Source organism: Lepisosteus platostomus, chromosome 8 (genome assembly GCF_059453375.1).
Source record: "Lepisosteus platostomus isolate fLepPlt1 chromosome 8, fLepPlt1.hap1, whole genome shotgun sequence".
NCBI lineage: Eukaryota > Metazoa > Chordata > Actinopteri > Semionotiformes > Lepisosteidae > Lepisosteus > Lepisosteus platostomus.
In genome coordinates this window covers 13,872,615-13,898,819 of record NC_142618.1, presented here as the reverse complement: position 1 = coordinate 13,898,819, position 26,205 = coordinate 13,872,615, and the positions used below count along the sequence as shown (strand labels likewise).

General features: G+C 35.5%; 1 protein-coding gene across 2 annotated transcripts in view; it reads right to left on the bottom strand.

The window, feature by feature from the left end:
• ccdc178 (coiled-coil domain containing 178) overlaps nucleotides 1-26,205 on the bottom strand; it is a 144,226-nt gene that overhangs the window by 109,550 nt on the left and 8,471 nt on the right. For both annotated transcript variants that reach the window (XM_088642513.1, XM_088642512.1), the window contains exons 3-16: nucleotides 24,272-24,373; nucleotides 22,560-22,699; nucleotides 20,077-20,126; nucleotides 19,868-19,962; nucleotides 18,566-18,769; nucleotides 16,821-17,041; nucleotides 15,080-15,222; nucleotides 13,129-13,286; nucleotides 12,285-12,376; nucleotides 9,541-9,677; nucleotides 8,428-8,611; nucleotides 8,251-8,313; nucleotides 7,709-7,870; nucleotides 2,032-2,145 (exon numbers count right to left, since the gene is read on the bottom strand). In XM_088642513.1, the coding sequence (XP_088498639.1) occupies nucleotides 2,032-2,145; nucleotides 7,709-7,870; nucleotides 8,251-8,313; nucleotides 8,428-8,611; nucleotides 9,541-9,677; nucleotides 12,285-12,376; nucleotides 13,129-13,286; nucleotides 15,080-15,222; nucleotides 16,821-17,041; nucleotides 18,566-18,769; nucleotides 19,868-19,962; nucleotides 20,077-20,126; nucleotides 22,560-22,699; nucleotides 24,272-24,373 (1,865 nt within the window). The remainder of the gene's footprint in view (nucleotides 1-2,031; nucleotides 2,146-7,708; nucleotides 7,871-8,250; nucleotides 8,314-8,427; nucleotides 8,612-9,540; nucleotides 9,678-12,284; nucleotides 12,377-13,128; nucleotides 13,287-15,079; nucleotides 15,223-16,820; nucleotides 17,042-18,565; nucleotides 18,770-19,867; nucleotides 19,963-20,076; nucleotides 20,127-22,559; nucleotides 22,700-24,271; nucleotides 24,374-26,205) is intronic.

Sequence of the window (26,205 nt, the reverse complement as noted above, 5' to 3'; positions counted from 1 at the left end):
TAAGGAAATTATCTGTTTAGGTTTGCAACAAATAACAGTAATCCAGAAAGGATAGATATATAGAATTCTACAAGTATTGTAAGAGGTGTTGATGTTTATTTTTATTTTGACACTTTTTTTAAAAAATTGTTCAGAAAACATTTGCTTTAACAAATGCAAAGAAAACAAACTACAGTAATTCCTATGTGCCCTCCGCTGATCTGCAGTATGCATTTGATACACCATTAGCAAGATGCCATCTACTGTGCAACTATACAATCAGCAGCTTATCATAAACTCTACAGTACATGGTTCTATGTACCGTTTTAACAGGAAGTCTGTCCATCTTAACAGCCAGCTATAAAAATGACCCACAGAAGTCTACATACATGTACTGTATTAAAGCTATTTAAAATAAAACATAATTTTGCAGTGCAGTAATTCTGAAACATACTACTTTAATCTACACTGTCTCTCATGTCAATGCAATTCTGCGATGCAACATCTTTAATGTATTATGTATATTTTAGTATTATACTGAATCAGAAACACTTTTGATATCTATCACCTTATTTTGACAGTAGCAGATCAATAGTTGCTGAACTAATGAGAAGGTATCCTGACTTTAGGACCTTTACACATGTCATTTGCAGTATCCAAGACATCCTGATGCAATCTGTAAGAAATGTAGCCATTTTCTTTATCTGAGCATTCAATGTAATGTATGTAAAAATTAAAAGGTAAAAAAAGTATTTTTTACTTGAAAATTAAAATCTAAAATAAAATAGTACTTGTCTGATGATGTACAGTAGTTATGAGTCGGAAGTATTACCATCTTATGAATACATTTTGTATTGTGTTTTTAGAATACAGTAATGGAGAGGTGGCTCTGTGGCTCAGGATCTGTGCCTTTGACTGGAAGGTTGCCGGTTCAAATCCTGTGGCTGGCAGAGGAACCCCCAACTGCTTCAGGGGCGCTGTACAATGGCAGACTCTGTGCTCTGACCCCAAGCTTTTCTCCCTGTCTGTGTCTCCATGGAGAAAAGCTGGGGTATGCGAAAAGACGAATTCCTAATGCAAGAAATTGTATAGGGCTAATAAAAAGAAACAAACATCCTTCATTTGGAAAGATAGATACCAGAAAGACTCAAAGGGACTCTCATTTGTCATGGTAGGTTTTGAAAATCTACATTTTGTAGCTAAAAAATTTCCACCTTTTCTAGAAAATGATTTGTCCTTCATAGCTCAGTTTAACATATAATTATCAAGAAACAGCATGAATATATCATTTAAAAAAAAAATCAACCAAAATGTCATGTTCTCAAAAGAAAATAACCCAGTGAAGGTATAGAACTAAACTGTTACATTTTTACTTAATAAAAATTTTAAAAATATCCAAATGTTTTAGTTTTACCTATTAATAGTAAGTAGTTGACTTTTTCTCAAAAACATGTGGAATACATAAAGAGTGGAACACTCAGGTTTAAAGCTTAGATCAGAAAGACTACAAAAAAATGCTACTTCTAGTTCAGAGCACTTAATTCATGCAGCATTAACCCAAATAATGTATATACTAAATTATTAAGACACAAAAACAAAATGCCTTTTAAAATAAAGTAAATCATCTCTAAATCAGTTATATATTGGATAAGTACTGTATTTAAGATTTTACTAAATGTTTTTGGAAAGGTCAGATACTGTAGTTCTCTCTGTTTTATAAGATTTCATACAGTTAGACCAAGGATAAGAAGATGGCACATCATCTCAAGTTGTAAAAATATTTCAGATGTTTGAGGGAGTTTTCTACATAATTTGTAAAACGAATGTTTTATTTACTGAGATTAAAAGTATATTTAGAAAAAAAAAGCATAAAATTCTGCATGCAGATAAATGGCTTAAAAGCATACTTTGTGCAACTATAATTAAGATTAATTAAAATGAATATAACAAGAAAAAGGTTTGGTTTGCTTTTGTGCATACTTACAAAAAATATCAAAACAAATCCCTGTATTTTGAAGATCAACGCACTTACTGTAATCTGATTAGCCTTACCTCTACATCTCTCAAGTGGTGGAGGAGAGTGGTTTTCTTCTGTTCCAATTTTTCAGCTGTTGTTTTGTGCTGCACTTCAAGTTCCTGGATATTTTTCTTCATATTTTCAATACACTGAGCAAACAGAAAATGAAGAAAAAAATGACAAAATTCACAAATAAATAGGCCTTATTTCTAACATTTGCTCTTTACTTATTTCATGTTCATTATAAAACTAATCCTAAAAATAAATATAATCAGATGCATGAATGTGATCAACAACAGTATTTACTTTTGTAAAGATGTGCTTATTCTTACTGTATACTGTATCAGTTAAATTGAGAGAATCAGCAAGACTTAAGAATAGAAAAAATACAAGCTACAAGTTTGGTGAAGTAAGGAGATGAGACGTGTTATGGGTTTTCTGGTTTCTTCTCACTTCCTACAAAATTTATGTCACTAGGAACCAGTATTTTTTTTGTATATGTTACATTATCACCAAGTTTTATTTATCTTAAAGAGAACAAGGCTGTTATGGAGAATTTAAATACAGAATGTCATTTATGACTATGACGAGTATTTGCAGTTGGTTACTAAAGTTAATACTATACAATTATACAACTATACTCAACATGACAGAACTGTAGAATTTATTTTGAACTGTAGAAATTATTTTCACATGCACTGGGAAAGTTTTCATAGAAAAGTAAAACATTCTGCCAATCTATTCCTGTTTGTAGTTAGCAACTAATTGATTAACGGATCATATCCAAGCATTTCTTGAAAAAGCCATGGTTTTGGTTTAAACTACATTTCTAGGTAGCTTGTTGAATATACTGTAACTTCAACTATTTTCACAAAGAAGTGCCTCCTGTCAACTTTACAAATCTGAACTGGATAGGTAAAGAACACCACTAAAATTGTACAATTACATTTGTAATTTTGAGGTGGCTGATGTGTTCTCAAAAGCTAGAACTAATGTCCCTGAAGTCAAACTAAACAAACTTTGTGTATGAAATGCTTGAAATTATAATTACTTTGCAAGGTATAGGGATCCATATCTATATGGAGCATTTCTAAATTTAACTTACAGTAGAACACATTTGTTTCTTTCCAAACAAGTCATTAAAAATTTAACAAGACCTGTGTAAGGCTAAAAACACATTTTGCACAAAGTGGAATGAATAGCACACTAGTGCAGTGGTTCACATTGTTACCTTGTAGCTCTGGGGCCCTGCTGATCTATCTGCATGGTGTTTGTATGTTCTCTCCCTGTCTGCGTGGGTTTCCTCCCACATTTCAAAGACATACTGGGAGGTTAATTTGCCTCTGGGAAAACGAGCCCTGGTGTTTGTGTTTGTGTCTGTCTGCCCTGTAATAGAATGGTGTCCTGTCCTGGATGTACACTGTAACTTGTCCTATCCTGCATTTTTACTGGGATTGTGTTTACTTAATTAATACATAAGTCACACCAGAAGCCCAGAAACCTCCACTTACCCAGGTGTTTCTTTGCCAACTAACTGCATATACTGTATATAATGACTGTATATAAAGTATTCACCCCCTTCCAAAGACATCCCAAAACAAATGATGTACTGTATACACATTTTTTGTTAATGCTTTTATTTGAACATTGCTGTATAATGGATACAGCGACATGAGCAATTAATATTACGTCTGCATTATATTAGAGTACATAAAAATTTGTTTTAGCATCATCTGCAGAATGTGGTATGACACAATGCTAAACAAACATGACCTGTTATGCACACTGTTATGGGCCAATCTCTCAAAGGCAGGCTTTTGAGAACTGAGCACATGTACAAAACCACAACAGAAAGACGAACACCATGTAAACGGGTTATTTTAGGCACCATCTTGAAAGGACAAATACAGTACGTGTCTTTAGAAAAGTACACCTAATCTAACAACTATCACCAAGAATTCCTTTATATACTGTACCAAACCTGGGCTAACTGAAAACTACTGTATGTGAGAATGTGACTCTCACCCTTTAAAAATGAACTAATCAATGACCTAATTCACCCCATGTGAATATTGAGGTCCGAACGACCTCTAGTGGCAGGTCACCTCAAACTGCTGGCCTGCCACACACAAGTAATGTCATTTGCACATGTCCCTGTAAAGCATTATGTATGTAATTAGAATGTCTTGTGTAGCAGACATGACAGAATTATAAAGATGCACCAACATTCAAATAAAGTGTCACCAATTTTTAAAGAAATTTTAAATCCAAACTTGAAGCTTGGCAACAAAGTGCAAAACAAAAGAGCAGAGATCTAATGAAACATCATTGTTTAGAGTTTCGGTCATGTCATGACTTTTTATTTCTAATTCAAAAATATTTTAAGGTTAGATATCCACACCTCCTTAAAATTTCATGAATGTTTTAAGGAGGTGTGAAAATCTAAGCTTTAGCTATTTTTTAACTAGTTTTATTTGTTACCATGAGGCGGGTAACATCTGTGATGTACAGTATGAACCACACCTTCAAACTATCATGAAGACAAACGATATGATCTTCCTCTTATTTCAGCTATACTTTGCTGAGGGAAGGGTTTGTAACATTTGTCACTGACATTTATCTGTTTTGGTACAACACCATCAATAATGGTTCCTGAATTGCTTTTATGTGTTTCCATTATTTCATATATAATTTCAATAAGGTTAGCTTGAACTAAAATATAAAATGACAAATGAGTAAGGAGAAGTAGGAGAAATATTATGCAGGACTCAAAAAGCCAAAAAAAGAATCTCGAAACAAGATTTCATTACTCCTGAAATGCCAACGAAGTATTTGATTAAAACTTAAGTAGGTAGCTGCTTCAGCCTCCGCATGCTGAAGCAGCTACCTACTTAAAGGTTTATTCAATGCTGAAAAGAAAAGGAAAGAGACAACGTTTTGGCTGTGACACCTGAAGAAGGCTCCACGGCCAAAATGTTGTTTATATAACTTAGATGACTAAGTGATATGGCTATGGCAATGGCTTGCAAACAGCAGTAAAAGATAAGTACAGTAGGTGATCTCTAACTGACAGACTGTTTATATAGGTTATCTCTACCTGAAAGGCTGTTCATATAGGTGATTTCTACCTGAAAGGCTGTTCATATAGGTGGATGGACTAGAATCTCCTTCAGAGTGTAATTCTTGTCACGAACAGTGCTTTCCGGGCCCTATGCAGACGATGCAATCCGGAACTGTGAAGATACACTAGGGAGAAAGTCATTCAGGAAAGGGTCTGGATACAGGGGGGCGTGTCCGAGGTGAGCAGGTGTCCTGGGGAAGTGAGTCCAGGCGAACAAACAAAGCCAAAATCCAAACGGGGAATCCAAACGGAAGAGTAAAGTCCAAGGCCAGGAGATCCATCCAAGGGTTAAGAGCACGAGCCGGGTCGGGACCGGCGGGGCAGGGGATCAGGAACAGAAGGTTAAAACCATAACGGAGCCAGACGCAGCAGGACCCCGGGCTCTCACGATGCAGAAATCAATGAGGAACCAGGAGTGAGGTCCGCGTCTGGCTTTTAAGGGGGAGCAGGAATAGGGAACAGGTGCAGACGATGGGAGGGAACAAGGAAGGGCTGGAGCGCCCTTAAGAGGAGGGGTTAGCGATCATGACATTCTAATCTTGCACCTTGTGCAGGTAGGATGGGTTCTGGGAGGCTGTCAGCTTTAGCTGAAATAATAAATAAACTTTTAAAGAATGGATGGATAGATACAGTAGCTTAACATTGAGGAATATGCTTGCTACTTTGATATTGATTGATTTTACAGATTCTAATGTTGTGTTGGACCTACCTGTACAGCAGTTTTGTATAGGGCATTAAATTCAAATATCAATCAAAATACAGTTTTATTTATTCATGTCATTTCGTATTCTTTTACACAAATATATGTGTAAAAGAAAAAGTGGTTATCACAGGAGATTTTAATTTTTCTCACATGTATTGGAAACAAAATGTCTGGGATGTCATTAGCTGAAACTGAAATGACAGACATGGCTAACCATTGCTTCCTTAATTGTTTTGTTAGGAGCACTTACTGTAATAGATGCCTACAATGAGCTAGCCTCTTCAAACAATGAAGAAAATAAGCAAAACAGGTGACAGAACCATTAGGGAACTTTGTTAAAGAATGGACATATGATAAAGGATAGCCAAGACGTGCTAAAAAACCTATTGTAATGTGGGCTAGAATAAATAATGAAAGTTTTTTTATAAGCCTTCTACAACAGCAAATGAACAATGGCAAGTGAACTATAACAGTATGTGTTTCAGAGATTAAGGGGGAAGCTTTTAGATGATTAAAGGGAAATGTCTGATGTATTAAATAAATATTTCACCAAGGTGTTTACCATGGAAGAAATCAACAACATGCCTTAGGGTAAGAAAGAACAAAAATCTATATTAAAAATATTAGCATAGAAAAGGCTTGTTACAACAAGCACTTAAGATAAACAAATCTCCAGTGCCTGATGGTATTCTTTCATTTGTACTGAAGAAGAAATAGATGTTAATGTAGGCTGTTAACAAAACTCCCTAATCAATAAACTCAATAATCAGTGACGGTTAAGTTACTAATGTAGTGGCCATCACCAAGTAATTCCAGGCCATTACGTCTTACGTGTATTAGGAAGGATAATGTAGATAACGAAAACAATACTAAGAACCTGAACGTGAGGATCATCTCAATGCAAGTAGGAGTCTACTAAATTACAGTCAACATTGGTTTAGAAAAGGTAGATCTTGTTAAACTTGCTAGAGTTCTTTGAATAAGCAACAGTGGTTATGGAAATAAATGGAGTATATGATACACTCTATTTAAAATGCTAAAAGACTTTTATACAGTAAGTGCCTTAGACAACTTTAATAGGGGAAAGGCAAATAAAAAGTAAAATGAGTGTTAGAATATATAGTTAAAAGCATAGAAATTAAATCAAAGAATATTATTTTGTTTGTGCAATGCACTACTAAATCTCATTTAGAATATTTGGTCATCACGTTACAAAAAGATAGTGCTGCTCCAGAGAAGAGAACTCAATCACATTCTCAGGTACAAAGAATTATCATACTCTGACAGACTAAAATAACTAAGACCTTATTATCTAAAGAGAGGAAGACAGAACCTGTATCTGAAGTGCTTATAATTAAACCCAACTCATTGGACAATAGGTTAATTAGAATTGACACTGAAACACGAACCAGAGAACACAAATGGAAACAAAAGAGAAAAATCTGAAAACAGTAGGTGCTTCTTTGCACAGTGGGTTTTAGGAGAATGGAACAAACCACCCAGCCACATTGAGAAAGGTAATATTCTGGCATCTTTGAATACAGTATGTGACATCTGTGTCAAGACATTAGGTGTACAATTATAGCAGTATAATTGTAATACATGTAATTCGTTTAAACCTTTCTGGACATACTGTCCATTTCTTCACATATACAGGTATTGCAAATCTACTATAAACCTGCAAAAACAACAAGACTTCTCCATTGTGCTTATAATTTTACAATTGTGCAAATATGCTGTAGATCTACAGACAGATGAATGGATAACTGCACTAGTAGAGGATGTTTGATTACACCAAATCTCATAAAGTAGCAACATAAAACAACATAAAAAATACTTCTTCATAAATGAACAACATATTTAATTTAACAAATCAGTTTGAAATTACCTCTTTGTTCTCATTGTACATCCTTTGAAATTCCTCAACCTCTTTCTCAAGCTCCAAAATGGAAGACGATGAATCTTCAAACGCCTTCTGGATTTCCACTTTCTCCTTTTCTGTATTAGTTTGACCTTGTTGTAATTCTGTTTTTTCTGAAGCTATTTTGCCCTGCAATTCCAAATCACTAAAATGTATAAATGTAAAACTTTAAAAGTTTTAGCATCACTTTCTACAAACGTTAAATGTTATTTAAAGAGCTTCGGATTAAAGACAAAAGACATAAAATATAAAGCTGTTTTGCAAACATACAATATTTTACACAGCACAAACATCTGCTGTATGAAATACCATATCCTCCTTATAAACAATGTGCTTCAGCTAAAAAAAACTATGCAAAAATAACCAGGTAACTACACATTAGTAGAAAACAAAGCTGTAAACAAAATATCATACTTAAACTTACAGCCAACACTGGCAATAAAATTTAAGTATTGAGTTATTCTGCTGATTTACTGTTAATCTTATATTTATATTAAGAAAATATTCACCTTTAGAATGGCAATTGCTTTCATTTCACTCATTATCTGCCTTTTCATGTTTTCAGCTACTTCCTAGTGAGAAAGAAAAAAAGCACATGCTGTGTTAGAAAAGATCTGTCCCGGAAATCGTACTCATTATTGTACAGTATGTTTCATAAGTGCAGGTGTCTGGCTTCTCTGACTGACCCTCATCCTCTGCTCCTCCACGTATATCTGCTGCTCATGGTCCTCCAGCTTTGCCTTGGTTGCATTATGAGCTGCAGCCACTTGGGAGAGCTCTTTCTTCACCCTGTCTCTCTGCTCCTCATTCTGGCTGATTTTCTGCAGCATCCTCTTCCTGTCCTTCTGGAGCTGCACAGTTGATTGCTCACTAAGGCAACGCGGAGTGCGTGGGAAGAGACACATGATGGAAAAACAAATTAAATCAACTTTTAATGAAACATTATAACTTATGGAAATTGAGATAAAAATCATGACCATTAATTACATCTATCAGCATGAAACAGGTGTTCAGATACTATTTAGAAATCTGTGTTATGTTGTTAATTTGGTTCCCAGCATTTTCCTGAAATAACATCTTTAAAGTATAGTCATGAAAATAGTACTATGATGAATTAATTCTATTTTTTTATTGTTGGGGTATTTTTTTTTGTGGTTTTAACATAAACGAACTGTGTTCTTATCTTGGATCATGAATAAACCACAACATACAGTACAATACTACAGTATATTAAACACTCCTATATAACATCTACTATGATGCATCATATATACAGTACCAAGCATGTATCTGTATCTCTTTGGTCTGTATGGTAAAGCAATATGAAGGCATGTTAAAACCTTAGAAATTCATACAGTAGCAAACACAGGCAAAACAAACTGGTGGAAAAACTGGTGGAAAGTGCACCAGTTACAAAGACCACCATAAGTATAACTCACATTTGATAAATACTTCATAAAATGTATTACAAATGTGTACAGTACATTAATATAATAGCACTGCTACAATCAATAGTAGCAGCAGTAATAATTGATAACTAAAACACCACACTACACGAATAACATTTGATAATTGCTTGCATTAGTTATAGTATATCCCAGCTTTTATATACCAAATAAAGTTTATTTGACTGCTCAGAAATGTCCAGAATAAGTGAGGCTGTTTTCATTCACCTTTAACACAACACGTGATTTTTGGAAGCAATGCTGATCGTCTGCCGATGACACGGTGTCAAATTTCTATTGAACATAATCATTCAAACCCTTTAAGTATTTTCTGGACACTGCACATCCACGAACCTCTGCTGAATGTGGCGAGTGAAGTCTTCAGTCTCCAGTTCGCACTCTCTGTTCTTCTCGCTCAGTGCCAGCAGAGCTTGGCGTTTCTGGTTGTATTCCTGCTCTAGCTGACGGACCTCAGCTTCACCCATTGACCTCTAGAAAAGAAGGAACATGTTTGTACCCACATTTACAGTGCCTTGCGAAAGTATTCGGCCCCCTTGAACTTTTCAACCTTTTGCCACATTTCAGGCTTCAAACATAAAGATATAAATTTTTTATTTTATGTGAAGAATCACCAACAAGTGGGACACAATTGTGAAGTGGAACGAAATCTATTGGATTTTTTAAACTTTTTTAACTAATAAAAAAATGAAAAGTGGGGCGTGCAAAATTATTCGGCCCCCTTGCGTTAATACTTTGTAGAGCCACCTTTTGCTGCGATTACAGCTGCAAGTCGCTTGGGGTATGTCTCTATCAGTTTTGCACATCGAGAGACTGAAATTCTTGCCCATTCTTCCTTGCAAAACAGCTCAAGCTCAGTGAGGTTGGATGGAGAGCGTTTGTGAACAGCAGTTTTCAGCTCTTTCCACAGATTCTCGATTGGATTCAGGTCTGGACTTTGACTTGGCCATTCAAACACCTGGATACGTTTATTTGTGAACCATTCCTTTGTAGATTTTGCTGTATGTTTGGGATCATTGTCTTGTTGGAAGATAAATCTCCGTCCCAGTTTCAGGTCTTTTGCAGACTCCAACAGGTTTTCATCCAGAATGGTCCTGTATTTGGCTGCATCCATCTTCCCCTCAATTTTAACCATCTTCCCTGTCCCTGCTGAAGAAAAGCAGGCCCAAACCATGATGCTGCCACCACCATGTTTGACAGTGGGGATGGTGTGTTGAGGGTGATGAGCTGTGTTGCTTTTACGCCAAACATATCGTTTTGCATTGTGGCCAAAAAGTTCGATTTTGGTTTCATCTGACCAGAGCACCTTCTTCCACATGTTTGGGGTGTCTCCCAGGTGGCTTGTGGCAAACTTTAGACGAGACTTTTTATGGATATCTTTGAGAAATGGCTTTCTTCTTGCCACTCTTCCATAAAGGCCAGATTTGTGCAGTGTAAGACTGATTGTTGTCCTATGGACAGACTCTCCCACCTCAGCTGTAGTTCTCTGCAGTTCATCCAGAGTGATCATGGGCCTCTTGGCTGCATCTCTGATCAGTCTTCTCGTTGTCTGAGCTGAAAGTTTAGAGGGACGGCCAGGTCTTGGTAGATTTGCAGTGGTCTGATACTCCTTCCATTTCAAGATGATCGCTTGCACAGTGCTCCTTGGGATGTTTGAAGCTTGGGAAATCTTTTTGTATCCAAATCCGGCTTTAAACTTCTCCACAACAGTATTACGGACCTGCCTGGTGTGTTCCTTGGTCTTCATGATGCTCTCTGCGCTTTCAACAGAACCTTGAGACTATCACAGAGCAGGTGCATTTATACAGAGACTTGATTACACACAGGTGGATTCTATTTATCACCATCAGTCATTTAGGACAACATTGGATCATTCAGAGATCCTCGCTGAACTTCTGGAGTGAGTTTGCTGCACTGAAAGTAAAGGGGCCGAATAATTTTGCACGCCCCACTTTTCATTTTTTTATTAGTTAAAAAAGTTTCAAAAATCCAATAGATTTCGTTCCACTTCACAATTGTGTCCCACTTGTTGGTGATTCTTCACATAAAATAAAAAATTTATATCTTTATGTTTGAAGCCTGAAATGTGGCAAAAGGTTGAAAAGTTCAAGGGGGCCGAATACTTTCGCAAGGCACTGTATATATTCGGAAGACAACTATTTAAATTAAAAGAAAAAGAACTCGATGCGGACTTCATGTTTTTATCTAACACCGTGTTGATGGCCATTTATTTTCCTGGCACAAATTTATTCTGCAACGAATAAAAATATTTTTTCAGTTTTGGCATTTTACTATGATAAACCTTTGTTTATAGACAGTAATATACCAGAATTACAATTACTGGTATCAGAATTGACAAGCAATTAAGTGAGTTCCAGACAGTATGCTGCATTAGGAAGTGTGAATTAGTGAACCCCCTGCTGTACTACAATAACTGAAACACCACATAGAGTGATTATTTGAAGCTGCCCTATTGAGCCCTTTTCTTACAAATAAATAAATTAAGGAAATGAATAAAAACAAATGTCATGAAGTAGACTTCTTATTACATTGAAAAACTAAACTTTGGAAACCACTGTCGCTCATATATTAAACAACACATTTCCTGAAATGCCTGGTTTTCTTTTTAAAGTGTCTCTTTCTATATGTCGTTTTGGCAACAAAACTTCATAAAAAGACTTGTACTTCACCCTATGTCATATTAAGAGGCGAATCAGTTGTTTATAAATGAAACTTTTCACATCTAAGCAACTACAGTATGCCAACTTTACACAACATTTAAAGGTGTGTAGTAAAACATGTTACTGTAAGTTATGTATATACTTTCAGTACAGCTGATTACAGTTTTAAAGGCATGTATAATGGTCAACACAATACATACACTGCCTATTTACAAAAAATCAGTTTCAATGAAAAATAACTTTTAACCACATCACAGTTGGTAATAAGCATTCTTTGTATTTTTCACATTTTAATATAATTTGTCAAATTCCTTTCAAAAGAAGTGGATTTAAAGACTTGACTACAGTAAACGTGCCAAATGAATCTAAATGCTAAACAATAAGGATAAAACAACTCACAGTCACTTGAATTTGTCTCTGAAGCTCTGAAGTATCTTCTTCTAACTGTTGAATTTTTAGCATTTGATCTTCTATCTTTAATCTCAACTCTGCTGCCTAAAAGAAAGAATTGTATTTACAGAAACCCGACATGAAAAGACAGTGGACAGGAGACAGTGAGAGAAAAAAGAGGAGAGTACAGAAAAGGGGGAAATTGCCCTGTTGTAATGATGACACAGACATCTCCTTTATACCTATGGTATACAGTACGTTGTCATTACGAAAGAGAACAACAGAATAGCAAAGCATATACTGTACAGTATCATTATTTTTTTTCACAAATACTCTTCAAAGGTATATTTTCAAAGGTATACTATATTGTATGTGAAAATAATAAATGTAGTTCTCAGCTTTTACAAAAATCTAGAATTTTAAATAATATTAAATTTTAAATAACATTATAATTCAGTTTGGTTTTATTCCTGCATATCAAAACATACAAGAACAAAATCCCTTTAAGATTAAAATATATAAGACAAATTTTAAAAATGTCAAATTGTAGCAAACATTTACTTGTTATCTTATGTAAGACAAAATGCAAGGCTTTAGCATTATTTTCAAAATCAGTAGTGTCCCTTATACAGTAGCTCATTTATTGGTGCAGTCAATTCTTAGGAAATGTCTACAACAGACAAGACACTTTCCTAGTGTTTGTATGAAATAAACATCTTATTAACTAATCAGTCTCAAAGAAAAACATTTGTGTATTATGCGATTACTCTACCAAACAAATTAAAAATGTATGCCTAACCAAATTAAAACATAGTATATGCATAAGAATGTAACGGTTAATCTAAGGCAATACTTGCTTCGCCATTCATTGTTATTTCCTGTTCCCGAAGATGAGGAATTTGTTTCAGCAGATATTCACATATTTTTTCTTTAAGTGTCAGCTTTTCCTCAGTCTCTGCAATTTTGCTGCTATAGGCATTCCAGTGATGCTTTAACTGCTGAAGATCTTTTCTGCAAATACAAAAGGGAAATGCATCTCTTATGAAAAAAATAACTGAAAAATACTATTTTATGAAAGGTTGTTAATTTTAATTCATTTGTACAGATTTTTATTTTTATTTTGACAACTTAAACTTAAAAATGGAGATTGATCTGGCCTAAGATTTTCAACTTTTTGTCTCCTGCCTTGGTTAAAATGGCCATATGACTGCATATTCTTCTACATGAGCAGAAAAATGTTTCTGTAAATTCCAGAATAAATTCTGCTGCTGCCATTATTAGTCACATTATTAAGAATGACAAGTGAGGCACCAGTCATGTACAGATGCGTGCGAATCTGGCAACATTATGAAGTGCCCACACAAAGGGTGACAAACTGACCCCAAGTTACTACAGACCAATTTCACTACTATGGTTCTGACTGAGTTTTTCTTTTCTTTCAGTTTTCAAATAGTCTGTATTTCATTAACACAAAGTTCTTTGATTTTTATTTTGACTTCTGGAGCACTCCAAACACTGAACTCACATCTCTTTTATGAGCCTAATTACTCAGCAAACAACTGACCAACAAGAAAAGACCAACAATCAACAGTCCCAATACTTCTTCTCCTTCAAAATAAAACAGTTTAAACACTCCCATTAATTTCCCCAAGAGAGTAGAACTTAATTTATGTTTAGCAAAAATAAAATAAAGTTGAACTCAGTCAGCTTTTTTCTATGAGAATTGGTCACTTGGTGAAATTACCAGATTTTTACAGGGCACAGGACCTTTAAAGCAAAGAATCCTTTATACATATCTAGAAATGAACTGGGGGAGTTGTTTCCTTTCCAAATGTTTGTATGATATGGTTTACTGAGCTGCAACAAATGAAAAATATACCTAAAATCTTTTTGTAGCAGTTGTACTGACATTTTATTATATTTATGAATGTTTTATTATATTTACTGGCCACCATTGGAAGCAAAACAAGCTGCATGTCCATAGTCTACAGAAAGCTTTAATACAGAGTGTTGCTGATTGCGCCTGAGGGGTTGCTCACATCACCTCATCCTCAACAACAAGGACTGTTCAGATGCCTCCTCACACTAAATCTGGTGTGACATGTCTTTCTTGATACACCGGAACTGCCAGTACAGAAAGGATCAGAAAGGATGGAGGACAATGACTTTTCAGTGTTCGAGACATGACGTGACTTGTGGGCTCCCAGATCCTAGCCTATCGCTAATGGACTGTGCCTACCTGCATCATCCTGCCGGATTAGAAATTGACAGCAGTGAACTACATAATCCAATTGAAATAACACCTGATTAGGTTTAAAGTTGTAAACCTAGTAGAGTTTGATATGATTCTCAAAAAGAATTAAGTTGCAGCATCCATCTTTAAAATCCTCTGAAAGTAAGGGTTATATGCGGAGCAAAATGATTCCTCGTTCAACATGCATTAAAAAAAATCAATTCTGCAGTCAAAATTCTCTTATACAATAAAACCCTGATATTTATCCTCTGATAAATCCCAATAAATGTATTTAAAAAAATACAAAAAGTATGCAGTTTCCACTAGATAATTCACTTATCATATCTTTTACAAAACTATGGTGCCCTTTGCAACTGACAGCGAAGCACCAGGCCAAGCTGTGAGCTAATTAATCTACTGGGCACTGCATAGCAACATAAACTGATCTGTATACATTCCTACTGTGAATGGAACATACAATATTTTGAAAAAATTATCTGTTCTTCCAGAGCATATATTTGAATAGAAACACACATTTACTTTGCGAACTCATACTGTACTGTATACTCACAAGATTTCTCTTAATTGGTCAGCGATACCATCAAGTTCTTTAGCCATTCCGTTTCTTTCTGTGGCAGCTCTGAGCTGTTCCTCTTCAAAATGTTGCTGCGCGTTTCCGAGATCAAGGACGGCCTTTGACAGTGTCTCATTGGCCTGAAAGAAAACACAAAAAAATTAAAAATGGATGTTACCATGAAACGCAAAACAAAATACTGTAGCACAAAGCTATAATGGAGAAATTGTGATTCCTACAAAAGCTGTGCTGCTTTATGGAATGGCAAAGTGGTGTGCTGTTCAGGTAGTAGGAGAGCAGTAAAACAACTAAATTAGCAGTGGATGGAGCATTCCTAAACAGAGCACACACCTCAATTAACCTTCAAGTCTTCAAGTTCCATGGCTTAGTCCCCATTACATACACACAGTTGGTAGAAGTGTAACTCACTCAGGCCATCGGTCATAATTGCTGTGTTCACATATTATTGAACAGGATTATATATGGTTGTTTTTAGTGGATTTTGGACAGTTTTCTGGCTGCTGCCATCAGAAGGCATGCCTATTGTTGTGGGACATTTATCCATTTTTTGTTCCAGCACTGTAATACAGTAGCTGGATGTACTTGAAAACTTCCTTCCTTACTGTTGACATTATGCTTGGCATTGTAGTGTCTCAGAAATGTGGTTCTGTGATGTTTCCAGCAAGACCGATGCTGGACCATCCCAGCCTGAATCGTCATAAATACCTAATTACACTCATCATACACTAGGAATATGGTGGTATCACTGTGAATGGGCCAGCTCAATATATTTACAGTACAACTTTTTATTGTTTCATCTGGTACTTGAACAATAATATGTCTAGCCTGCTTTCATTGTAAAAAGTCAACAAATCACTTTTTTTCTCATAACACTACTTTTTTATGTTCTTCTACTACAGTCATCTATCCATTCATTATCAGAAAGCCACTAATTCCTGTTAAGAACTGCGGTAGTCCAGAGCCTATGCTAATGTACAAGCACAGTGCACAGTGGCACTGCAACACAAACAATCCTTTACAGGACACACAAGATCACACTTACAAAAACACACTCTACTAATACAGTATAGACTAATTACCCCTAGCCAGTAAGCACGATTAAGGAAACTAGAATGGGAACAGGGTGTCCAGATTAAGGGAGAGGGGGAACATGCAGACTCCAGAAGGCACCCCTCACAGAATCGAACTCATGATCCGAGAGCTGCAAAGATGTAGCTCTAGGTATCATGTTACTATGTGACCCCTCTAATAAAAGTAACATGAATGAAACATGACTAATTTTTCACATTCCGATTCAAGTTTAACATACTGTATAGTAGAGGTTTTTTTCTTCAATGCGTTTTATGCAAGGTTTTTCACATCATCTGCATACATTTTGGGTTGCATGCTAGGAAATGTAAGGTACAGTATCAGCACAAAAGCCAATGTTATGTGTTAGTATTTCATTTGACTGAACCCATGCAAGCTCATTATGAATCTGTAGTTTCTTCTCTGTAGTTTCTCAGAAGTTAATGAACAATTATTCAGAATTTTCTACACATGCCAGTTGTAAGAAAATGGCTACAGTAGTTCTTTTAGAAAGTATCCACTATATAATTATAAATATTTTAAAAGGAAAGGAAAAGCAAACAGTACAAAATACAACTTTTATATGTAAAAGTATATTTATATTTAAAAAATGGTAGTACTTAATGCTAAGTAATCATAACAGCAATACCTCATCTTGAGCACATTTAATCTGGTTCATTATACTGCTTTCCATTTCCAGCTTTCCCTTCAAAAGTGGACCATGTTTCTTCACAAAGTCAATGTCTTCACACAGCCTCTGGTTCAATACTTCAGCCTTTGTCATCCGATCTTTCACGTGTTGCAGTCTTTCCTTTTTGAACTTAAGATGCCACTGCAATTCGCTGATGTCTCGGACACAGGCTTCATGTTCTGTTAAATAGAAAGAAATGCACAACACAATCAAATTTAACTACATAGTTCCATTGTTGGCATCTACGTCCAATGAAACATAGATTCGCTCTTAAATTACTGGGGTCTTTTAAATTGATAGATATTACATGGGCAGAACTTAGAGGCAATGATTTACTGCTCTCTTACCATTCATGATCTCAGGTTATTCCTTTGTGACAACAGGGTTCCTAACCTTTGTCTCATGGATACATTTAATATGCCACAATGATCCTGTTTCCACAAGAATGTTGTGAATTTTTCACATGGTTAAACAGCTGTCAGACTTTAATAAAGTAAACTCTTGGTTGAACAGTCTTCGGTTTCACAGACAAAATCTGCTGAAGAGGAATCCCCCCCCCACACAATAAAGGACAAAGTACAGGAAAATTGGTATAGGGGTAGGCAGTTGGCTTACAATGGGTATTGCTGCATTGTATGCTTTAGCTAATTAAAAATAAAACAACAACTGTGTTGATTGCAATTGTTAAAAAATAAGTCAACAGATACAGAAAGAAGATGTACAATACATATATATTTATTTATCTTGTAATAGTTTATTTGGCAGCTGAAAAAAACATCCTTCGTGAGTTATTGGACATTTTCAATAAAGGAAACTTCTTCCCTCTATTACTCTGTTAAACTGAGGGTTTACAGTATTTTTACATATATTTTTGTACAAGATTCACTCTTCTGCTGTGCTGGGATTTGTTCAACTGAACATTCAGTGACAACTCCATTAAGTAGTTTAAACAGAATGGTTCAAAGAGGTATGAGGACACATCACATCATCTGTTGTAAGGATGAGATCTAATCGCACATCATTATCAATGCAAAGTATAATAATAAGAGAAACAAACATGAAATAAAAGAATGAAACACTTCAAAACAATTGAAACTCTGGGAAAAGGCCATCCTGAAGTGCATTTAATTATATTAAATTTAAATTAAATGTATGTATCTGTAGCCTGAAGAATTATCCTATTTATTTAACGTATGCATAAATATTATTCATAAAACTAAATACTCATGTTTTCTGAAAATTAAGATTTATACATTACTGTACATGATTCATTTAAATGTTTATGTGATACAGTACAATAGAAGTTAAACATTAAAGCAGACAGAATAAGTAACCCCTGAATTTTAACCCTTGGCAAAATACCAATTACTTGTAATAAAAGTAGTACTCCAAAGAATGAAACTGTGATGTACTGTACATATTCCCCTGCCACACTTCACAACCTACAATGCTGCTTTCTTACACTAACACAAAACCTACAGTATATTGACCAGGATTATTAAGAAACTACATTTACTGTAATTGATTACTAGAAGCCCTTCTTTTTTACTTGTGTCCACAAAACAGACAGTCAACATGGTGAGCCGGAATACTTGAATCACAAGTGGTGCTGGCTTACAGTATGTAGGCATTGATTGTTTTCTTACTCTCCATGACAGCTGAAGGCAACACAAACAATAGTATTGTGGTGTTAGCAGCACTACCTTTCTGCACTGCAGCTGGGAGCTGCTGCAGCCTCCACAGTGACAGGCGATCGATTTTCTCCCCAAGTGCTCTTCTTCGCTCTTTCTCCTTCTTCAAAGCCTCTTCTGCCTCTTGGCGGTCAGCTTCAAGACGGCCAAGCAGGTCAATAACCTCCAACAGCACGGCTCCTGTCTCTGCGTTGAGAGGGGTCGATGTGCCGCCCTCTGCGACAGAGCAAGAAAGGGTATAAACAACAATTCGGGAAAGCCTCCTGATAATGACTGGCCATTTGGAAAGAAAGCAACACAAGCAAGCCGCTGAATATGGCAGGGCAGAGACTGAAACAGGATTCAAACTTTGGGAGCTGGTGCTCCTCTGGGGTGCCCGTTTTATTTGCTCAACTGCAAAACATGACAACTTCATTTAAATATTACATCAGAACTGTTTCTAGGAGCAAGAGCAAAACTGGAGGCCTAGCACAAGAAGCCAAACCTGGAGAAATGCCAAGTGTTTTACTGTGAGTCATAGATCTGATTGCACTTGATTTCCCTCCATTAACAGTGCAGGGAATAGTGGTAAATATGAAGCAATTCAATTTGAAATACTGGGAAAGGCTATAAAATTAAACAACAAGAAGACATACCAATTGTATTTTAATTTGGTTTAATTTTATTTTATACAGTGGTATCCGCATTCAGTCTGATTCATCTAAGATGTTGTTTGTTAGATTGATACTCACTGTTGGATCACATTAGCTATCCCCCAATTCTCTTTTTTTTAAATAGCTCCTGAAAGTCAAAGCTGTATAGTAGTGAATCTGATTAAGAATATTTTCTTGTCACCCACTATACTGTACCTTTTTTATATGGGTACTGAACTTTATTGTACTTGCATTCTACACACATACCCTGTCAATAAGGCTTGATAAATCTTCAGTTGGCTATTTTGGCATGTTGCCATAGCAAACAGTTATTTAATATTAGCCAAAGACAGAATAATTCCCAGCACATATGACAGTGTATGCAACAAAAAGGACATTGAATATCAGGTAAAGAGGGGATAATAATTTCCAATTTCAGGGGTCAGTTTATCAAGTGTAACAAGACTGGTTTTATTGATTATTTAAGAGAGTGCTACAAAAGAGGTGTGAGAGGGTTGCATGTTGTATCTAAACTCCCCTTACGTTTATGCTAAATATTTCAGATTTACAGCTATTATGTCTGTAGTTGATGAAACTTTGCCAAATGTGCATTTCATAGCAGTATGCCATGATTGGTGCACACATTAAATTACCCAGAGAAATATTTTGAAAATCATTTTACCTCTTACACAAAGTTCCTTCCCCTTAATGCACAGGCCGGGAGAAACTAAAGACGTGATGATGGGAGGAGCAGTATTACCTTCTGTGGTTGAAAACCTAAAATAAAATACATACAATGGAAGAATTTAAGCATCAGAATATACTGTGTACAGATACATACTGTACATTCAAACATCTTTTTTCATTTTTTCTTTTGTCAGTATCTCTTACCTTACAATTTTGCCACTGTGATTTGTCTGCGGGGAAACTTCCCTTTCCATCTATAAATCACAGATTTTAAAATGTAAAACAATTGTTAAATGTTTTAAAAAATGTTTTATTTACAATAGTTACACATGATTTGGCAAGATCAATAATTTTTCTAAGGTACAATTGCCTCTGTGACGTTTAGTTTTTTCTGAATCTATTTGAGCTTAAGCATATACTGTACATTAAAATTCCATGACTATGGGACAAGTGATCATAGTCAAAGATCAGCTGAACAAATTTGAATGTGTACTAATAAGAACTAGTCCAACATCTAAATAATGTTGGCAAATACTGTTCTATTATGGTCAAAATCTGCTTAAATAATGCAAGCTTTCATTTTACAAATAGCAAAATAGAGACAATATCAAAGTAAATCTAAATAATTGGGGGAATTCGTTTTCATGCTTCAGTGACAATGCTAATATGATCATGCCAGAAGGACAGCCTAAAGTATTATCAAAGTGGATATACTGTATTATTATTGCTCAAAGATTGCTTTTTGTTCTTTCTAAAAAGAGTAGACTTTATATCATTCACAAACATGTGCTAGTTTGGCATTAAATGTATATTTAAAAACAGGCCCTGAGCCAAAACTAAGGAGGAAGAAGTGCTTTTTGATGAAGAGATTTAGGGCCTGGGTTTACACTATTGTAAGCCCTATTGCAAGGATCCTTATATCTAAAAGACAGCCATATTGTAAGGTACCAATGTTTAAGGTGGCATAAAATGGTGGTCTGAGGGTCGTAAATGAACCCAGGTGCGAGGCCAGGCAGACAAATGAAGAAAACAGCAGGCAGTGTGGTGTTTGAGAAAACCAAACACGGTACAGATCTGAGGTCGAAGTAGGCGGTGTCCAAAGCCGAGATCAAGATGAAGCAACAAAGTTTGTAACGCAGCAGGGACGAGAATCGAAACAGAACGCAAAACAGGGAACTTGGAATAAAGAATTTGAAAGGCTCAGCATTAACTTTGTGAGCCCAGCGGAGCGCTGCGGGGTCAGACCTCAAATAGCCTGCTTCACCAGGAGACAGAGGAGAAGGTGACTACCCACAGGTGCAGCAAGCTTCCTGTCTTGACTGCGTTTCTTTGGCAACCGGCCTGACTGACAGGTGGGAGAGGCGTGGCCGGTTGCTGTGGCCTGCTCGGCAGGGCTCCCACAAGGATGTGCACAATGTATAGCTCAAGCTGCAGATTTAGCGATACACAATGCAGGTTAATAAAGGAGTTACGACAGTAATGAGCTTGGTGGGATAGGCTCCGGCTCCCCCGCGGCCCGCTATTGGATAAAGCAGTTCGAAAATGGATGGAGGGATGGAATAAGTCTGTTGAGTTTATTTCTTGAAGAAAAACTAAGGGGAAATTCTTGACCCACACAATGATGATCATAACATTGCTGATACATGTAAAACATTTTCTTGTAATGTTTATTTCTTAACGCCACCTTTGAACAGTCAAATCAAAACACAAAACACAAATGCAGATATTCTAACAGTTGTGATGCTAGTTTGGCTGTTATCAAAATTAAATGGTTCAACAGCATACACATGGGAAGTACAGTAACATACCTGTCAATGATATGGCATAATTACCAGCACAGAAAGTTAGCTTGTGGCCACATGCTGTTCATAGCCATGTTTGGTGGTCAAAAAAAAAAAATGTACACATAAACATGATACATACACATAAAACCTGATGTTTGGTTTGGGGTAGCTTAACTGATGTCATTTCTGGGTCTGGTGAGTTTAGGATATTAAGGCACTTACTTACATATATTTGGAGATTTACACAGTGGAAGCATCTCTGTTTCAATTTAACATTCTGCATGTGAGCATTTATAATTCTTCTATTTATTTCATACAGTATATGTGAAAGACAAAACATCTATATACAGTACAGTACCAGTGACTTTTTTCATGAATATTCTTTTTCTCTTCCAACAAACTGTTTTCAAAACTCAGTTAAGATGACATTTTTTTGTTAGCTCAAAAAGCCTTGAAAGATATCTCAGAAACAAATGATTCTGTTAACTGCTTTATAACAATACTCTTATTATAATCATAAATGTTTAACAGAGTGCAAATACTTTACCTCAAAGACAAATAATGTAAGTAAGAATCACTTTTATTTGTCCATGGCTATATGTCATCATAATTAGCATTGGTGGCAAAATGAGAATACATTATCCTGAAATAGCCAGCAAACGGGGTTATAGCTGCAAAAAATGACATTTTTAATTCAGATTACTTTTCTTAATTTGCTTGATTACTATCCATCTATTCATTAAATCTGAGAGTTTTCTAAAAAGATGTCACCAAGGCATGGCAAGGCATGACTTACACATCTCCATTGTTTATGTTGTGCAGCCTGGATAAAACAAAATACATAACGCTAAAATAATGAACCTTAAGTAAACATGCACTTCGTTATTATCAATCATACTGTACCTGTTGAATCCAGCCTTCAATCTTTCTCTCAAGCTCTTGAACGTGGTGAATAGCTTTGTTGACACAAGGTGATGGAGTGTTAACCAAAGCACAACTGCGGCGTCTTAGGGAACAGACTCTCTGTAAATCATTCTCCTCACCTGAAAATCCAAAAATCACTCAGGAAAAACAAACTATGTCATAATGTTATGAAGAAGAATGTTATTTTGTACGTACAAGGCTCAAGATGTTCTGACAAAAGTGTAGAAAATGTTGAAGTTAACACTCTTCAAGGTCTTACACATCATTTTGTACTTACATTTTATTTAGAAAGTTAATTAGAAGAAAAATCCTTAAATTGATTCTCTTTTTTAATGAAAGTTGTGATACCTTTTTTAACTGTGGTGTTTTCTTAATACAAGTTTTTAATTGAGATTAAATTTCCAAGTATTTTATTTTTTTGGAAAGTACAATACAGTATTTGTGTCTGTAAGTCTGCTTTTGTTAAAGTAAATCTAAGAAACAGACCAATGAAAACACATTATTAAAGCAGAAAATATCAATATTGTGAAATTGAAATGTTTCTAAATATTATATGGATATTGCATTGAGAAATTACATTGACAGGACATTCAGGAATTAGATACTGTACATAGTGCCTTACACTGTTTTCACATGTTATTGCTTTAAAGCTTGCAGCCATGGCATTTTGAAGTAGTTCTTAATATTTGTTATACACACAACTTACTCCACACTTTCAAAAAACAAAAATAAATAAGTAAATAAGTAATTAATTAATAGAAAAATGAACCTGTCATGATTGTCATACAGTATCCAGAATCTTTGCTGTGGCAACATTATATTAATTTAGGTGCACAAAATGAGCCACACAATTAGGTGAGACACAATATTGCTGTTCCCAAGATTTAAGAATAAATACACATCTGCAAGTTCCCAACAGTGAACAGTAGGTCAGGTGGTTTCAAAACAAGTCAAGGATAAAGAAAGCTTTAAGATATTTTCTGTAACTTATCCTTAGAAGTCTTCATTATTAGCATTGAGGTGTTGAATAAAATATTAAATTTTAGAAAAATGTGTATGCATCGTTATCTTATTTTCAGAATATGAATACTTTAGCAAGACACTATACATTGTGTATATGGTTCCTTTACCTTTACTGATTTGTGTTTAAGATTTACCTTTATGGATTTTTGGTTTTTACAGTCCTCCTATTTGGCTACAGTACAAAACTAAGAGTAACTAATAATAACAGCAATAATATATTTTATTTTATAAATTACTTCTAAAACTATCACCTTAATGGGCTTTATAATACATAGAAAGCACATTCCAAATGGTACAGTACATGACTTGTTGACAGAGATAAGTCTTAAGAAATTGTAATTCAATATTCAGTGGGTATAGAACATGAAAGGTTATGAGTAATTCTGAATTAAAACAGGAAGACTTTTTTCTTTTAAATATTACAATCAGATTTTATATGTCACACCATGCATGCCTATTTCTACTGGTGTGAAAGACAGTTTTACAGTAAAAGATTTATCATTTTAGCAATGGATAAAGTGTGTCACATCTGGTGAGAATAGACCTTAATGCTTTACTCCTTGTTTCAGACTACCAAATGAACTCAAATACATTTCTCTGCAATTACAGAGACTATCCTTAGGTGTCATTCAAATAATGTCAGAGACTCTAATCAAATATGTACTTACCATTATCTGAATTCTCTTGTGGCTTTTGAATAGTCTCACTAGTGACCTTGGCTGTTGGAAATGAGGACACCAGTGCCTTTGAGAAATTGTCATTGGTTTCACCTGCAGAAACACATGACCCAGTAAAGAACAGACACATTTATAGAAAAAAAAAGTCTCAAATACATTATGAATAAGATACTTTAACAAATAATGACAGAGCTACTTAAGTCTCAAAATATGTATCCCTGGAAAAATACTCTTCATAATACAGTATATACTGAAATGGACTGTATACAACACATTTTTATTGTATATTACAGCTGGAAAGGATTCTTTTGTCCTATTCACAATACCTTTATTATGCAAAGGTGTTTTTTTTAATGCCACTACCCATCTGTGGACTACAGTTTGATTGTACGTTAAGTTCTCATTAGTTTAAAAAATTGGTGGCATGGTAGCATGGTGATTAGCATCATTGCCTCCCAGTACTGGGTCCCTGGGTTCAATTCCTAGGGTGCTACCTGGGTGGAAATTGTATGCTGTTTCTGTGTTTGTGAGGATTTTCACCACATGCTCTGATTTCCTCTCACAGTCTGAAGACATACTGGCTTAATTGGCCCTGATGTTAGTGTGTGCATGTTTGTGTCTGTTTGCCCTGTGCTGGCATCTTGTCCAGGGTGTGTCCTGCCTTGTCCCTGCTGCTTGCTGGGAAAGACTCTGGCTCTCCTGCAACCCTGTGTTGATTTACCTCAACAAAAATAAATAAATTAGAAAATAGATGGATGGAAAGTTTCAAAACTTTTTTTTCCACAACATTGCATGTATCTGATAATCCTAATGTACTGCAACATGTACAAAAATGAGTTTAGAACGGCTAGGGGCTTCTGTTGCATTTTCTGGATAATGAAACAATACAGAAATAGCATTACAAGAGAGAAAGATGACTTTGTATGAAATTTGGGCATGGAGTAAAATTCAATTTTTAACTGCTCATTCACTCTCGTCCCCGACATACAAAGATATTTTGAATTTTCACATAAACTGCAAAAGGTGAAACATCACAAAAAATACCATCCTAAATGTTTACCTGATGTTTTAATTCTGCGTCTGAGTGCAGTTTGTACTTGGATAACATACACTGCTTCACAGGAAAATGTAATAGACTACTACATCAAAACATACTGCATACCAAACTTCAAAGAATAGAAGACACGTCTGGTATTCCATATTTTCCTTGAACATCAAAACAACTAAAAATGCCATCTCAAGTAAGCTTAGAGAGATTAAAAGTAGCTCCAGCTTCAAAGCAGATTCTGTGACAAGCCTACTGCATTTAACTTAATATAGGGCTCCTCAATATCCTCAACATGTCTTATGACTCATGTGTGTCATAAAAATTAAATGGGCTAGTGCTGACTTATTTTTTTCTTTAAGAAGTCAAACCATCATTGTTGTTTTCTAGCTGGCATTTCTGCTATGGATATCACTGAGCATGGACAAAGGCATTTGCACACATACAGTATAATGCTCCAGTTTTCTCATTTCAACACACACAATGCAGCTGTTTGTTAAGTAAATTCAACCTTGCAAAATTAGGCTATTTAAACACCATGGAGTGGTTAAATAATATTGAAATGTGGTCATTTTCGATAAAACATTTTCCAGAAAACTGGTTCGGAATGACTTCTCAAGGTTTACAATGGAAATTAAAATTTAAAAAAAAATTTAACTTCAAAATAAAAAGCAAACAGCTACAGAAATCTACAGACAGCTTCGTTTCCACCTCCTAGAAACTGCCATGAATGCAGATAACTCATGTTGCCATGGTAATCAGAATTTTTCTTAATTTGACAATGTCCAACATTGTGTTTGCCTGCTCTCTTCCAGCAGGTTCATGACCGTAGAACGTGACACTCATACCTTGCAGAGTGAAACCCAGTAAATGAATGCAA